The 18095-nt window shown below is 48.0% G+C and overlaps 1 protein-coding gene across 2 annotated transcripts in view; it reads right to left on the bottom strand.

Moving 5' to 3' along the window:
- RCOR3 (REST corepressor 3) overlaps positions 1-18095 on the bottom strand; it is a 91192-nt gene that overhangs the window by 1813 nt on the left and 71284 nt on the right. For both annotated transcript variants that reach the window (XM_068279689.1, XM_068279690.1), the window contains exon 11: positions 6536-6777. In XM_068279689.1, coding sequence (XP_068135790.1) covers positions 6536-6777 — 242 coding nt within the window. The remainder of the gene's footprint in view (positions 1-6535; positions 6778-18095) is intronic.

The raw sequence follows: 18095 nt of genomic DNA, 5'->3' as shown, positions 1-18095 counted from the left end.
CGTCCTGTCCCCGCCGGCGGCTACTTCCGGGTTCGGCAACAGCCGCCGACAGGCTGGGTACGCGGCTGATTTTCCGCGTTCCCACTCGCTATATGCTGCTATAGCGTAGCTATATACGCTATAGCAGCATATAGCGAGTGGGAACGCGGAAAATCAGCCGCGTTCCCAGCCTGTCGGCGGCTGTCGCCGAACCCGGAAGTAGCCGCCGGCGGGGACAGGACGATCGGAGCGGGGCTGCGAGGGCATCATCCAGCTTCAGGGGGCTGAGGGATGCCCCGGGTGAGTAAATGTCATTTTTTTTTTTCCCTTAAGTATTCCTTTAAGATGGTGGTAGGTTAAATTTGATACAAGAACCCACAGAAATGTTCAAAAGTGGGTGAGGTTTAGCTAGGGAATACTGTTGAACTGAGGTGAGTCCCCCCTCCCGGGTCCCTGCTCCCTCTCCAGCTATTTGCGCTATATGTAATGTAATGAGAAGAGAGTGGGGAAGCAATTACCTTCCTTGTGTTCCACGGCTCGCCACATGACTTCCTGCAATGCCGCCCTCTATACTTCAGTGGGCGGCATTGCAGGAAGTCACACAGCAAGCGGAGGAAGTAGGTAATTTCTTCCCCACTCATTACATATAGCGCAAATAGCTGGAGAGGGAGCGGGGACGGCGGACCCAGGTGGGGGGGGGGGAACGAGCCCCTTCCCCGCCGCTGTGGTCGCTGCCCCCCTTCCTGGCTGCTACCCCCTCCAGGCTACCTTTGGACACCTATGGGGGGGCGTTGAGGGGAGGAGGCAATCCGGATCTCCCAGTGGTTTTTGTGTGCAAAATAACCTGTGAAGAGGAAGATCCGTTTTTGTATTGCCTTCCACTACCCCTCTGTGTATCCGGGTCCATGAAGTCCCGACAAATCCGGACTTTCCGTTTGTTTTTTAAAAAGTGTGTGAACACGGACGCCATTTTAAACATTGGTATCCGTGGCTCCGGTTTTGGTCTGGGCCCAAAACCTGATCCACGGATACGTTTTTAAAACAAGTGTGAACCGGCCCTAAAGCCTGGTACACACATCCAACTGTTACTACCCAGTCTTACCACTTACATGTATTATGAGAGCTTACCTGCACAATCGGTTCACAGTATTCAAAAATCTTTTGGCCTTCATACCACATGGAGGTGGTCAAATTGGCCGGTCATTGGCCAATCAAAATTGAATGTGTGTACTGGGGTTAAATGTCCTGCCTCTATTGGGTGTGGCCTACACGCAGCATAAACCACTTTGAGGCTGGGTGCACACATAGCTGAGCGTGATAGGTTAAGTTTTACATCGTGTACGTTTTGTGTGTGCGTTTTTCCCACATATGCAATTTTCTAGTGTTTTGTGGGCGTTTTTATGCGTTTGCGGTTTTCTTTTTTTTTTTTAAAGCATATAAAAGTGCATAGAAAACGCATGAAAAACGCGTTACCATTGACTTTCATCATGTGCATCTTTTATACGTTTTTTGAAAATCGTGCAACAGAACCGGCATTTTTAAAAACCCATGTTTCAAAACGCAAACAAAATCCATATGCATTTTTATATGCGGTTTTTTTAATGCGGCCCATTGACTTGGATTAGCGGCAAAAACGCTGCTTTTTCCGCAACGCTAGCGTTTCTGCTATGTGTGTTCCTAGCCTGAATCCACTTATGTGCTGGAAGGGAAAAAACGGTTTACAAACTAAAAACAGAAGCAAAACTGATATGCATTAAGTAAGCACAAAGAAATATATCATACATACAGTTATCATGTCTCTTATAATTAACAGTTAGCAAAATTAACAGTTGAATAAAATAATGATGACACTATAAAAAATATAATACATTTGCAAACTGATCTAGGATGTCGGCAATTGAAGCAAACCTGAAGCGAAAAATAACCTTATGAGATAATGAATTGTATGTGTAGTGCGGATAATGAATAGAGCATTAGTAGCAAAGAAAAGAGTCTCAGGTTTTTATTTTCAGCTATATAGCTTTTTCAATTGGAGAATGCTGAAAAGTTATTTTAGGGCTCTTTCACACTTGGACGTTGCGTTGCAGGGGACATTAAGGTCGCATAACGTTCCCCTAACGCAACGCATCGTGGTGCTAAAGGTAGACGCTACATAGAGCCACGTTACGCGGCTCTTGGTGCGCCGTTTCCTTCGATAGTGATAGAAAGAAAACGGTGCATGCATATGAATCATTGCTATCAGGCAGAGAACCCGGCAATGATTAATATGAATCATTGCTAGCAAGCAGAGAACCCAGCAATGATTAATATGAATCATTGCTAGCAGGCAGAGAATCGGCAATAATTCATATGAATCATTGCTAGCAGGCAGAGAATCGGCAATAATTCATATGAATCATTGCTAGCAGGCAGAGAATCGGCAATAATTCATATGAATCATTGCTAGCAGGCAGAGAATCGGCAATAATTCATATGAATCATTGCTAGCAGGCAGAGAACCGGCAATAATTTATATGAATCATTGCTAGCAGGCAGAAAACCGGCAATAATTCATATGAATCATTGCTAGCAGGCAGAGAATGATTCATATGAATCATTGCTAGCAGGCAGAAAATGATTCATATGAATCATTGCTAGCAGGCAGAGAACCGGCAATGATTCATATGAATCATTGCTAGCAGGCAAAGAACCGGCGATAATTCATATGAATCATTGCTAGCAGGCAGAGAACCAGCAATAATTCATATGAATCATTGCTAGCAGGCAGAGAACCAGCAATAATTCATATGAATCATTGCTAGCAGGCAGAGAACCGGCAATGATTCATATGAATCATTGCTAGCAGGCAGAGAAGGATTCATATGAATCACTGCTAGCAGGCAGAGAATGATTCATATGAATCATTGCTAGCAGGCAGAGAAGGATTCATATGAATCACTGCTAGCAGGCAGAGAAGGATTCATATGAATCATTGCTAGCAGGCAGAGAAGGATTCATATGAATCACTGCTAGCAGGCAGAGAAGGATTCATATGAATCATTGCTAGCAGGCAGAGAATGATTCATAAGAATCATTGCTAGCAGGAAGAGAACCGGCATTGCAGTGCAGTGAATATTAATTAGCCATGTGGCTAGGCAAAATAGCAGACTCTCCCCTCCTCCTCTCCTGCACACAAAAAACAATAAAACAACATTACTGAGCATGTGTAAACAGTCTAACGCAGCTAAAACCGTGTATAACGCACAGCATGCTGCAGTTTCATTGAACGTCCAGCGTTACACTGTAGTGCAATGTGGGCACTGTGAACAGCCCATTGATTGTTCATTACTATGAGTTGGGCTGCGTTACAGGCTGCTCTAACGTGCGCCTGTAACGTCCCACTGTGAAAGCAGCCTCAAAAAGAAGTTGAAAAATGATCTCCTAGGAGAAAACCCTGGAGTAAAAGTTAATTGCATCTGGGGCCATATGCAATTCACCTTTTCACCTGAGTTTTCTCTAAATGAAAAAGTACTATCAAAATTATTTTGATTATGTTCTTGCTTTCTGGTGGCTTAAAATGAATTTTATTGACACATTTAAATCACTCAGGAGAAAAAGTGAATTGCATCTGGGCCTCTGTCTTTTAAACCATAAAACAAAGCAGAAATAATGAACTTTAAAAGCTTATCCCAAGCAGTCTTTCACTGTTACTTGGCTGTTTAAAAGCAAGTCTGAAGCCTAAAAAACAAAAAAAGTACCGTATATACTCGCATATAAGCCGACCCGCATATAAGCCGACCCCCCAACTTTTCCATAAAAAAACAGGGAAAAATGATTGACCCCCATATAAGCCGGGGGTAGGAAATGCTGGCCGCGTGATCCCCCCAGTGTGTCACAGTATAGCTAGTATAGTGCCCAGTAAGGGTAGGTAGTGCCCCAGTATAGCTAGTATAGTGCCCAGTTTAGCCAGTATAGGTAGGTAGTGCCCCAGTATAGCTAGTATAGTGCCCAGTATAGCTAGTATAGTGCCCCAGTATAGCTAGTATAGTGCCCCAGTATAGCTAGTATAGTGCCCAGTTTAGCTAGTATAGTTCCCAGTATAGCTAGTATAGTGCCCCAGTATAGGTAGGTAGTGCCCCAGTATAGCCAGTATAGTGCCCCAGTATAGCTAGTATAGTGCCCAGTTTAGCTAGTGTAAATTCCCAGTATAGCTAGTATAGTGCCCCAGTATAGGTAGGTAGTGCCCCAGTATAGGTAGGTAGTGCCCCAGTATAGCTAGGTAGTGCCCCAGTATAGCTAGTAAAGTGCCCAGTTTAGCTAGTATAGTGCCCCAGTATAGGTAGATAGTGCCCCAGTATAGCTAGTAAAGTGCCCAGTTTAGCTAGTTTAGTACCCAGTTTAGCTAGTATAGTGCCCAGTATAGGTAGGTAGTGCCCCGGTATAGCTAGTATAGTACCCAGTGTAGGTAGGTAGTGGCCAGTATAGTGCCCTGCTCGCCCCCCTCCCGCCGCCGCCGCTGCTATTACCTGCAGCGGCTTCCTCTTCCCCGGTGCTTCCTCTTCCCCGCTCTACGCTCTCATGCCCGTATGAAGAGATCACAGCAGCGCGCCCGGCGCTGCTGCTGTGACGATGCAGGGGGCAGGAAATAGCGGTTCCCCTGGTAACGGCGATACAGATCGCCGCTACAGGGAGCCGCGCTCTTTTCTGCCCCCTGCATCGTCACAGCAGCAGCGCCGGGAGCGCTGCTGTGATCTCTTCATACGGGCATGAGAGCGCAGAGCGGGGAAGAGGAAGCGCCGGGGAAGAGGAAGCCGCTGCAGTTAATAGCAGCGGCGGCGGGAGGGGGTAGCGGAGGCCGCGGACCACGGACCACCAGGGAAGACTCGCATACAAGCCGACCCCCCAACTTTTGACCCCCTTTTTGGGGGTCAAAAATTCGGCTTGTATGCGAGTATATACGGTACTCACCTAAGGAGAGAGAAGGCTCAGGGTCCTATAGAGCCTGCGGTCCCCACGTTAGCAGTCTCCCACCAATGGGTCAAAGAATGGTCTCTATTACACTGTGGAAGGCTTCATCAGTCTTTGGGAGCTCCATACTGTGCATGCGCGAGTGTGCAAGAATGCATGCTTGTGCGTTCGCAGTATGGAGCGGTACGTCTTCGGGGGCACTCGGGCTCCGGAAGACTGCCAAAGCCTCCCGCAGCGACAGAGAGCAGGCTCCGACTGATTGAGGGGATGGGGGGACCGCAGGAAGAGAAGGAAGGCTCTATAGGACCCAGAGCCTTCCCTCTCCTTAGGTACCCGTTTTTGTTTTTTTAGGCTTCAGACTACCTTCAGAAAATAGGACTTTATTAAACCCAGTGGGTGGAGTATCTCAGAGAAGCTTTTGCATAGATAACTCTTCCTGTACTGGAAAGCCCCATACACACGCTCAACAGCGGTCTTTTATGCAGCACAATTATCGAACAACTTTCGTTGTGAAACAAGTTGAAACAACCCAAAAAAAGTTGCTTGCTATTGTCCACACAACTAATAAGCTTGATAAAGTAGCCATACACTGGTCGATTTGCCATCAAATCGACCAACAGATAGATCGCTCTCTGATTGAATCTGATCAGAGAGGGATCGTATGGCTGCTATTACTGCAAACAGGTTGTGAATCGATTTCAGCATGAAACCGATCACAATCTGTGAAGCTGCCGCTGCTACCCTGCATACATTACTTGCTCCGGCCGGCGCGAGTCCCTCGGTCTCCGCTGTCTTCTTCTCCGCGCTGGGCTTCGGGTCCAGCTGGCTTCACTGAACTTCCTGCCGGGGTAAGTTTAAACAGTAGAGGGCGCTCTACTGTTTAAACTTCCTCCCGGGACAGGAAGTTCAGTGAAGTCAAGCCAGCCGGACCCGGAGACCAGCGTGGAGAAGAAGACAGCGGAGACCGGAGGACTCGCGCCGGCCGGAGCAAGTAATGTATTGCAGCTAGCGTCGGTCGTCGGGCATTCGAACGCCGCTATCGACGCACTCCCGACCCGCCGGCGATCAAGCAAAATCTTCTGCAAGGACGGATCAACAGGAACGATTTATTTTGGACGGAAATCGATCGTTTTGTCAGCGTTTGCGCAACAATTTCACAGCAGATTCGATCACAGTGATCGAATCTGCTGTATATCGGCGGGAAAATCATTAGGTGTATGGGCCCCTTAAGACGTCAATCCAACTGTGTTGGATTGATGTCTTATCAGTTGTGTGAACAATAGCAAGCAACTTTTTTTGGGTTGTTTCACGACGAAAGTGGTTTGTTAATTGTGCTGCATAAAAGACCACTGTTGAGCGTGTTTGCGGCTGAAAACAATATGAGACTCTTTTCTTTGCAACAAATGTTCTGTTTCTTAGCTGTACTACATGTACAATTGATTGTCTTGCAAGTTTATTTCCGCTTGCGGTTTGCTTTAACAATTACACTGCATAATACTACCTTATTGTGCATGTATCATTTATCAATAATTAGAAAAAAACTAAATCATAATAAAAAAAAAAGAAAAAACAAAAAGAGGGCCTGTGAGCTTCGGGAACACAAACACACCTCATCCTCTTCATCAGTGCTCTTCCCTGATGGCACATGAGAAGTGTTTTTTGTGTCATCCCCTAAGGCCGGCGCGTCGCCATTAGAGGTCTGCGTTCCTTGTTCGGCTTCCCACTCCTGCAATACCTCCTCTAAGTTAAAGCGACGCCGGTAGTTAACAAAGAAGTTCTTCACTTGGCCAACTGTCTTGTTGCCAATTACATCCGCAATAGCTTGAAAATCTTTACCGTACTTGCGGACACCTGGAAGGCAAAGTACAACATTCACCAAAAACGGCAGACTCATTGGCGAGCTTCGTCAATTTAAAAAATAAAAAGTGCATGGTCGATATTTTGGCTTCTGTAAGTCGATGGTCAACTCTTTATCTCTTCTGAAGGAGTGTAGCAGTCTTTGCGTCTAATGTACTAAGGCATCTCCGGAGAGGATGAGAACTCAAGTAGTCCGGCAAACCTGGAGTTTATTAACAGCTGCCCATTTTTAGGAGTTAAAAAAAATAAAATAAAATAAAAAGGGGGGGGGGGGGGGGTAGGGGTAGAAGGGAGTTGGAGAAAAGGTTTTGCATAAACATGATGCGCAATCCCAGGGTCGGCATACCAATGCTTAGGAGAACTCATGGAGAAGCATGTGATCAGTTTGCTGGTCATGATCATGTGCTAAACCAGGGAGTCATCACAGCAAATCAGAACCTCACAAATCTATCAGCTGATCAAGCTGATCACATGCTCCTCTGTGAGTTCTCCTAAGCATTGCAATCCCTATCGCAGGGAATACTTGACTTATCAGTCAATCCATTATAGTTAATTTAGGATTAGGATAGTTTTAGGATTAAAAAACAAAAAAAAAAAAAAGACAAATTGTGTACAAACCTAAAGAAGTACTTATTAATTAAATGCATCAAAGAGGATACGAAAAGCATCGATAAACAATTCTGCATTATGCGTAACAAATGAATCAAGGGGTATTTGATAGGGCGTTACCCAGAACAGGGAGTGCTTGGCCAACGTAGTTGTTACATTGCACCTTAATGGAGTAGAAAATAAACAGCTAGATCCTTAAAAGGAGAACTGAAGTGAGACGAATATGGAGGCTGCCATATTTATTGCCTGTTAAAACAATACCAGTTGCCTGGCAGCTCTGTTTGACCGCAGTAGTGTCTGAATAACACCAGACAAGCATGCAGCTAATCTTGTCAGATGTGACAATGTCAGAAAGGCCCAGTGCACACCGAGCGGATTTGGATGCGATCCGCAAGCCGCATCCGCCTGTAAATCCGATTGGCTAATGTATTTTAATGGGCTGGTGCACACCGGCGGTTTGAGGTTTGTAGCAAACCGCAAACGTGCCTCCTGCTGCACGTTTGCGGTTTGCTACAAACCTCAAACCGCCGGTGTGCACCAGCCCATTGAAATACATTGGCCTATTTTTTTTTCTTTCCCAACCCTAGGTGCAAAGGATGCTGGGGGATTGCGGTCATAACTCCACCCGCCATGTTCTGCTCCCAGCCCACAACCACTGTGAAAAGAGATGTAAAATAATCCAGGCAGACATGTGAAATAAAGGCTCGTACATACGCCGTACCAAAGGCAACGACGGGTCCGTCGTCACCTCCCGCTGGGCGGGTTTTCCTGCAGACAGTACAGCGTGTGTACAGTCTGTCGGCGGACTAATAAGGCTGCTTCTGAATGAGCCGCCGGGGCGGATCGTTCAGAAACAGCCTTATCAGTCCGCCGACAGACTGTACACACGCTGTACGGTCTGCTGAAAACCCACCCAGCAGGAGGGGACGACGGACCAGTTGTTGCCTATAGTATGGCGTGTGTACAAGCCTTAAGGCAGGCAGAGGGCAGGGGAAGGGGAGGGCACCAGGCTGGATGGGAGGATACAATGCTAAGGTTGTACTTGCAAGGCATTAGCATGAGTAGAAAGATGGAGGTGCTACTACTAAACACTCAAATCTCAGTGACACATCACAGGTGTAGGTGCCCTCAGCGTAGGTAGCCAGCAATAGGTACCCCCAGTATAGGAAGTCAGATGTAGGTGCCCTCAGTGTAGGTAGCCAGCAATAGGTACCCCCAGTATAGGAAGTCAAATGTAGGTGCCCTCAGTGTAGGTAGCCAGCAATAGGTACCCCCAGTATAGGAAGTCAGATGTAGGTGCATTAGTATAGGTAGGTAGCCAAGCTTATGTGCTCCCAGTATAGGAAGTCAGGTGTAGGGGCATCAGTATAGGTAGCCAAGCATAGGTGCCCTCAGTACAGGAAGTCAGGTGTAGGTGTGTATAGGTAGCCAAGCATAAGTGCTCCCAGGATAGGAAGTCAGGTGTAGGGGCATCAGTATAGGTAGCCAAGCATAAGTGCTCCCAGGATAGGAAGTCAGGTGTAGGGGCATCAGTATAGGTAGCCAAGCATAGGTGCCCTCCGTATAGAAAGTCAGGTGTAGGTGTGTATAGGTAGCCAAACATAAGTGCTCCAAAGATAGGAAGTCAGGTGTAGGACTCTATAGGTAGCCAGGCTTAGGTAGCCCAAAGTATAGGTAGTGAGGTGTAGGAGCCCTCAACATGTGCTGGCGACGGCTGACTCACCAGCTCCACTCATTCCAGCGCTGACGTCGCTCTTCTCTCCCCACCTCCGCTTCGACTGTAGTTAGAGCAGAGCAAGAAAATTGCCAATGATGTCCGCACATCGGCGGAAATTTTCTTGTAGTCCTTCTCTAATTACAGTCAGAGCGGTGAGAGACAGAGCAGGCAGCGACATATACCCGATGCGGCACACAGGTTGGGAATAGCTGCACTATGATGTACTGGATGTAAACCTTATATGTACATCTAACTATAAACAGTGCATAGACTACATATATGTATTTTCATTAAAACTTTTTTTCGCCGGAGCTAGATTTTAATGGAAAAAACAACAACATCCGATTGCTATTACAATTTGGTTTCAAGTGTACCTGTGCGCGAGCAAGGATATGCGTTGCCACGGCTGCGTAGGCGCAGTGGCCTGCCGACTCCGAGTCGGAAAAACGGAACTAAGCTGCAACAGGAGAATGGAGGATCGTGGAGGAGCGGCGCGGGCACTGGACGGCTACAGGGGGCTGGTAGAAGCCAGAGGTAAGTGAAACTCTATTTATGCAGATGGTTTAAAGAAGAACTGAAGCGTGAGGGATATGGAGGCTGCCATATTTATTTCCTTTTAAGCAATACCAAATGCCTGGCTGTCCTGCTGATCCCCCTGCCTCTAATACTTTTAGCCATAGCCCCTGAACAAGCATGCAGCAGATCAGGTGTTTCTGACATTATTGTCAGATCTGACAGATTAGCTGCATGCTTGTTTCTGAATTGTTTCAGACACTACTGCAGACACACAGATCAGCAGGGCTGCCAGGCAACTGGTATTGTTTAAAAGGTAATAAATATGGCAGCCTTAATATACTTCTCACTTCAGTTATCCTTTAAAGATCCCTTTAAGGCCTAGCTAAACCCAAAATTAAACAAGGCTATAGCACACAGCTTCAATTTCCTGTCCGTTACGAAGTGAAAAGGTTTAGTCTTACCTTGGAGGAACATGTAAGCATCGCTTTGAAAACATGCACTGCAGAGCACGTGGCATAATCACTAAGGATGTACAGACCTTGATGTCACACAGAGCCAAGGTCTATGTAATCACTATAGTGTAAAATAGCCACCAAACCCTGTACCTGCAGTTAGGAAGACTGCAAAACTCCGTCCAATCAAACTCACAGCAGGAAGGTTTAAAAGAGTACAGAAACCACTAAACAAAGTCTACCTTCTAAACTGTACCTCTTATAGGCTGTAAACATTTGCAGCCCCTGTTTATATATGTGATATACTGGCGCTTTATAAAATAACCAAAATGTACACATGTTCATCTGAATAGTCTATAAGCAATAAATGCGGAGAACGAAGCACAAAGGAGGGCCGTGCACTACACAGGAGAGCCGAGCACTGAGGAGGGCCGTGCACTACACAGGAGAGCCGAGCACAGAGGAGGGCCGTGCACTACACAGGAGAGCCGAGCACAGAGGAGGGCCGTGCACTACACAGGAGAGCCGAGCACAGAGGAGGGCCGTGCACTACACGGGAGAGCCGAGCACAAAGGAGGGCCGGGCACTACAGAGGAGAGCTGAACACAGAGGAGGGTCATACACTACACAGGAGAGCCGAGCACAAAGGAGGGCCGTGCACTACACAGGACAGCCGAGCACAGAGGAGGGCCGTGCACTACACAGGAGAGCCGAGCACAGAGGAGGGCCGAGTACTACACAGGAGAGCCGAGCACAGAGGAGGACCGAGTACTACAGAGGAGACCTGAGCAAAGAGGATGGCCATGCACTACAGAGGAGAGCTGAGCACAGAGGAGCACAGTGTAGGGCTGTGCACTACATAGGAGAGCCAAGCACAGAGGAGGGCCGTGCACTACAGAGGAGACCTGAGCATAGAGGAGGGCCGGGCACTACAAGCACAGAGGAGGGCCAAGCACTACAGGAGATCGGTGCACAGAGGAGGGCCTTGCACTACAGAGGAGACTGGAGCACAGAGGAGGGCTGTGCACTACAGAGGAGAGCTAAGCACAGAGGAGGGCTGTGCACTACACAGGAGAGCCGAGCACAGAGAAGGGCTGTGCACTACACGGGAGAGCGAGCACAGAGGAGGGCCGTGCACTACACAGGAGAGCTTAGCACACGGGAGCGCCGAGCACAGAGGAGGGCTCTTCATTACAGAAGGAGAATATTACAGATTCTAATTAATAAATTCACAAAATTCACCCTAAAAAGGAAAGCTTAATAAAACACAACTTTTTATGAAGATAGTTTAAAAACTAAGCTGCAGTATTATATTGAAACTGATTAACATAAAAACGAGGACAGGATCAAGGTTTGTTCTTGATCCCCATATGCTTGCAATAAGAAACACCTAGTGGGACCAGGATCACTGTACCCTCCACAGAATTAAATGCTTCTATTTACATCAAGACCCTCACCCACCAACCCTACAGGAGTGCACTACAGAGGAGGGCCGAGCACTGAGGAGAGCCAACAGCAGAGAAGAGCTGAACATTACAAAGGAAAGCTGAGCACAAAGGAGAGCCGTGCACTACAGAGGTAAGCCAATCACAGAGGTGCAATACAGAGGAGATCAGAGCACAGAGGAGGTGTGGGCACTACACAGGAGAGCGGAGCACAGAAGCGTTGTGCACTACAGAGGAGAGCCGGGCACTAGAGGAGAGCCGACCACATGAGGGTCATGCACTACAGAGGAGAGCTGAGCACAGAGGAGGGTCATGCACTACAGAGAAGAGCCAAGCACAGAGGAGGGCCATGCACTACACAGGAGAGCCGAGCACAGAGGAGGGCCATGCACTACACAGGAGAGCCGAGCACTACACAGGACAGCCGAGCACTACACAGGACAGCCGAGCACAGAGGAGGGCCGAGTACTACAGAAGAGAGCTGAGCAAAGAGGATGGCCATGCACTACAGAGTAGACCGGAGCACAGAGGAGGGCCGTGCACTACAGAGGAGAGCCAAGCACAGAGGAGGGCTGTGCACTACAGAGGAGAGCTGAGCACAGAGAAGGGCCGTGCACTACACAGGAGAGCCGAGCAAACAGGAGGGCCGAGTACTACAGAGGAGACCTGAACAAAGAGGATGGCCATGCACTACAGAGGAGAGCTGAGCACAGAGGAGCACAGTGTAGGGCCGTGCACTACAGAGGAGAGCCAAGCACAGAGGAGGGCCGCGCACTACAGAGGAGACCTGAGCATAGAGGAGGGCCGGGCACAACAAGCACAGAGGAGGGCCAAGCACTACAGAGGAGATCGGTGCACAGAGGAGGGCCATGCACTACAGAGGAGACCGGTGCACAGAGGAGGGCCGTGCACTACAGAGGAGACCGGTGCACAGAGGAGGGCCGTGCACTACAGAGGAGACTTGTGCACAGAGGAGGGCCATGCACTACAGAGGAGACTGGAGCACAGAGGAGGGCTGTGCACTACAGAGGAGACTGGAGCACAGAGGAGGGCTGTGCACTACAGAGGAGACTGGAGCACAGAGGAGGGCTGTGCACTACAGAGGAGACTGGAGCACAGAGGAGGGCTGTGCACTACAGAGGAGACTTGAGCACAGAGGAGGGCTGTGCACTACAGAGGAGACTGGAGCACAGAGGAGGGCCGTGCACTACAGAGGAGACTGGAGCACAGAGGAGGGCCGTGCACTACAGAGGAGACTGGAGCACAGAGGAGGGCCGTGCACTACAGAGGAGAGCCGAGCAAAGAGGAGGGCCGAGTACTACAGAGGAGACCTGAGCAAAGAGGATGGCCGTGCACTACAGAGGACAGCCGAGCACAGAGGATGGCCATGCACTACAGAGGACAGCCGAGCACAGAGGATGGCCATGCACTACAAGAGGAGAGTTGAGCACAGAGGATGGCCATGCACTATAGAGGACAGCTAAGCACAGAGGAGAGCTGTGCACTACAGAGGACAGCCGAGCACAGAGGATGGCCATGCACTACAAGAGGAGAGTTGAGCACAGAGGATGGCCATGCACTATAGAGGACAGCTAAGCACAGAGGAGAGCTGTGCACTACAGAGGACAGCCGAGCACAGAGGATGGCCATGCACTACAAGAGGAGAGTTGAGCACAGAGGATGGCCATGCACTATAGAGGACAGCTAAGCACAGAGGAGAGCTGTGTACTACAGAGGACAGCTGAGCACAGAGGAGGGCTGTGCACTACAGAGGAGACCAGAGCACAGAGGAGGGCCGTGCACTACAGAGGACAGCTGAGCACAGAGGAGAGCCAAGCACAGAGAAGGGCCATGCACTACAGAGGACAGCTGAGCACAGAGGAGAGCTGTGCACTACAGAGGAGACCAGAGCACAGAGGAGGGCTGTGCACTACAGAGGAGACCAGAGCACAGAGGAGGGCCGTGCACTACAGAGGAGACCAGAGCACAGAGGAGGGCTGTGCACTTCAGGGGAGAGCTGAGCACAGAAGAGGGCTGTGCACTACAGAGGAGAGCTGAGCACAGAAGAGGGCCGTGCACTACAGAGGAGACCAGAGTACAGAGAAGGGCTGTGCACTTCAGGGGAGAGCTGAGCACAGAAGAGGGCTGTGCACTACAGAGGAGAGCTGAGCACAGAAGAGGGCTGTGCACTACAGAGGAGAGCTGAGCACAGAAGAGGGCTGTGCACTACAGAGGAGAGGCAGCAATAATACACTGTACAGTATAAACAAAATAAAAATTTTACATCTTAACAGATATCTTTTAGAGCTTGTTTACAATATGTTCATACCTCATTGCGTTTGCAATATAAAAAAAAGAAAAAAAAGAACCCAAACACTGCCTGTGCATCTGTATGCATTTACGTATATATTCAATCACATTTGTGACTCTGTGTGTTTCCACTAGGGAATATTAAAAAAAAAAAAGTGCGCAGTAAACATTTTTGCACAGGTTTTAAGGATTTTTCCAATACACGCTATTTTGCTGCCTTTTTTCAGTTGCATGCAAATCTCAAAACACAAGGTCATTAGCAAAATAAGGATAATCGGGGAACGCTTTTATGCGATGCAACTGTGATTTTGCCCGATCGTAAAAGTCCTGTATGCCGCATTTATTTCTGCGTTTTCTCCTTGTGTTCCTAGCATCCAGTGAAAATCGCATTGTAAAATCGCAATATTTGGCAAATCATACAGCGCTATCCTTCACCCAATGCTTTGAATATATCCGCAGCTGCTAAGGTAACCACAGTCCACTTGGTCTCAAACAATATTCCAATCAATCCTCAGCACTACATCCAAACTCCAGTAGTCAGCTAGAGATGACATATGCTGCAGCCCCCCAGTGCTCAAAAGGAATAGGTGGTCACCACTGGATAAAATTCAACAATCCATGAAAAATGTTCCAATATTTATTCACAACGAATCTACAAGTGTAAACCCGTACATGAAGTACTTACATTGCGGGCCCTTGTGACAGGGACCCTTTTGGGACAAAAGTGTCAAATGCACATCCAGTGCACATAAAAGATAAAACTGCATAAAAGCCCAGTCTCCACAGCTCTACCGGTTTCGGCCTTCCGCCGTCGTCAGGAGCGATTGCGACTTACCAATGTGTGTTTTGGGTTTTTTTTATGCAAAATGCAGCATGCAGGGCATTTAAAGAGACTCTAAAACGAGTCTAAATTGTCTTTTTTAACCTGTATTCATGTTAGGCCCCATAAACCCAGCTAAACCGCCGCTATCCCGTGGCAAAACCACCGTGGTAATACCCCCCAAATCTCCCCTGCAAAATCCACAACTTTCTTGGTCGTGGATTATGCACTTGCTGGAGGCAGAGCTATGGGCTGCAGCTCTGCCTCCATGCGTGTCAATCGCCGCACGGATCTCCGCCTCTCCCCCTCCCCTCTCTGTGAAGGCGGATTGAGAGGGGCGGGGGAGAGGCGGCGATCAGCGGGGATTGACGAGCTTGAGGTAGAGCTTATGGCTTTAGCTCTGCCTCAATCAGGAAGCGCTCCCCGGGCACCACGGAGGGGTCTTGGGGGGGTATTAACCCCTCGTTTTGCCGCGGGATAGCGGCGGTTTAGCTGGGCCTATGGGGCTTAACATGAATACAGGTTAAAAAAGACAATTTAGAATCGCTTCAGTCTCTTTAAGCGGACCTGAAGATGGAAAAAAAATGGATTTTCACTCACCTGGGCTTCTGCCAGCCCTCTGCAGCCGTCCTATGCCCACGCTGTTTCCAAACCATCCTCTGTTCCCCCGCTGCGGCTCACTTTCCCTTATGGCAGTCGCCGTTGCGCATCCTTTTACATGCTCCCGTGGCCAGGAGCATCCTGCGCAGGCCCAGTATGATAAAATCTCTTCTGCACCTGCGCAGTACACTCCCAGCAATGGGAGCACGCACGAGGATGCACCTGCCAGAAGCGAAAGGGAGCCACGATAGGGGAACGGATGATTGTTTGGTAAGGTTGCGGGCACAAAGCAGCTGCAGGGGGCTGGCAGAAGCCCCAGGTAAGTGAAACTTTTTTTTTTTGTTCCCCATCTTCAATTCCGTTTTACTGTTCGAAAGCAAAAAAAAATACAACACATTAGTGGGAACAGTACAATAGTCCAGAGCTCAGGCGTTTTCCAAAATGTATAAAACTATGTATACTGCAAACGAGCCCTTAAAGCAAACCTGAAGCGAATATAAAATCAGGATATAATGAATAGTATATGTAGTATGGATAATGAATAGAACATTAGTAGTAAAGTAGCAAAAGAGTTTCATTTTTTATTTTTAGTTACATAGCTTTTTTTTAACATTGCATCTTTCTGTCAGTTGCAGTTTTAAAGCCACACTGTGCATTTTAAGCTATAAAACACAGCAGAAATAATGACCCTTTAAACTTTCCTGCAGTAAAACCTTATCTCAAGCTGTCGCTCAGTGTTTCTTGGCTGTTTAAGTACTTCAGAAAACAGGACTGAATTTGACCCACGTTTGGTGGAAGAGCTCAGGGAAGCGGTTTTGCACAGATAACAACTAAGTTGTTTTTTTTAACTCTTCCTGTACTGGAGAACAATATATGAGAGTCTTTTCTTTGCTACTAATGTTCTTTGCTTAGCTGTACTGTACATACAATTCATTGGCCCATATGCAATTCACTTTTTCTCCTGAGTTTTCTCCTAGGTGATATTTTCACAACTTGTCATAAAATACCTTTTAAAGGGATACTGTAGGGGGGGGGGGGGGGGGCACCAGGAGCATACTGCGCAGACCAAAGACCATATTGGACTTGTGCAATACACTCCTGGTGACATCAGCGGGAGTGAGGACACGGCAACGCAGGCGCACTGGTTTTCTGACTTTAAAGTCAGAAATTCCAGAAGTGAACTGGAGGCGGGGCCGGAGCATCGGTGAGTGGCTGCGCGGGCACAGGATGTCTGCGGGGGACCATTAGAAGCCCCGGGTAACTTCAACTCATTTTCCCCCGACCCCCCTACAGTATCCCTTTAAGCCACCAGTAAGCAAAAACATGCTCAAAATAAATTTGATAGTACATTTTCTCCAACTTTTTGGTACTTTTTCCATTGTAAAATGCTGAAAAGTTAATTTAAAGAGAAGATGAAAATTATCTCCTAGGAGATAACTCAGGAGAAAAAGGTAATTGCATATAGGCCATTTTCTCATAAGTTTATTTTCCCTTCAATTTATTAGAAAACTCCAAAACTGTCATTGTTTCCCTTTAACCACCCTGGCGTTCTATTAAGATCGCCAGGGCAGCTGCGGGAGGGTTTTTTTTTAATAAAAAAAAACGATTTCATGCAGCCAACTGAAAGTTGGCTGCATGAAAGCCCACTAGAGGGCGCTCCTAATCCATATTTCTGATCGCCTCCGGCGATCCGCAGTAACAAGGAAGGCCGCAATGAGCGGCCTTCCTTGTTTCGTTTTGCTCGTCGCCATGGCGACGAGCGGAGTGACGTCATGGACGTCAGCCGACGTCCTGACGTCAGCTGCCTCCGATCCAGCCCTCAGCGCTGGCCGGAACTGTTTGTTCCGGCTGCGCAGGGCTCGGGCGGCTGGGGGGACCCTCTTTCGCCGCTGCACGTGGCGGATCGCCGCGCTGCAGCGGCGATCGGGCAGCACACGCGGCTGGCAAAGTGCCGGCTGCATGTGCTGCTTTTTACAGCGAGCAAATCGGCCCAGCAGGGCCTGAGCGGCAGCCACCGGCTGTGATGGACGAGCTGAGCTCGTCCATACCGCTAAGGTGGTTAAACACATGTAGTGGCATAACAGAGTGAATGTATCTTAAAGGGAACCTAAACTGAGAAGAATATGGATTTTTCCTTTTAAAATAATACCAGTTGCCTGACTCTCCTGCTGATCTTGCGTCTGTAATACTTTTAGCCACAGCCCCTCAACAAGCATGCAGATCAGGTGCTCTGACTGAAGTCAGACTGGATTAGCTGCATGCTTGTTTCAGGTGTGTAATTCAGCCACTACTGCAGCCAAAGAGATCAGCAGGACTGGCAGGCAACTGGTATTGTTTAAAAGGAAACATCCATTGTCACGGAAGAGCCGCGAGATAAGAAAACAACATCACAATCGGTTTGCTGCACCGATTGTCGTTGACGTGCCAGATCAAAATCTTATGTTTAGGTACAGCAGACTGTGAGCCTGGGGTCTCTGGCTTTCACAGCTGCTAACAGAACTCTTTTCATGAAGTATGTTTGTTGACCACTGAAGTTAATGTTTGTGTAATTAACTTGATCAAAAGGAGTTCCTTCAAGGGCCAGTGACACCCAAGTGTGAACCTGTCCTTTGAAAGGATACTATTCTGTGATCCTAGCAAAAGTGAGCTTCCCACACAGCAGGGCTCTAGCCACCGTGTAGCCATCCTTAGGAATACATGGAGTGTATGATTTTTAGCCTGTTTAAGGAATACCGTTTATATGAGAGGTATGAAAGTTATATCATTCTACTGGTCTGGATCTGGTGGATATTTTAATATTAAATTGGTGTCACTGACATACCCAGTCACCGAGGTACTCAGCT

This window comes from Hyperolius riggenbachi, chromosome 4, assembly GCF_040937935.1.
Source record: "Hyperolius riggenbachi isolate aHypRig1 chromosome 4, aHypRig1.pri, whole genome shotgun sequence".
Lineage (NCBI taxonomy): Eukaryota > Metazoa > Chordata > Amphibia > Anura > Hyperoliidae > Hyperolius > Hyperolius riggenbachi.
Note: the sequence above shows the minus strand (reverse complement) of the source record. Positions and strands in the feature narration are given on the sequence as shown.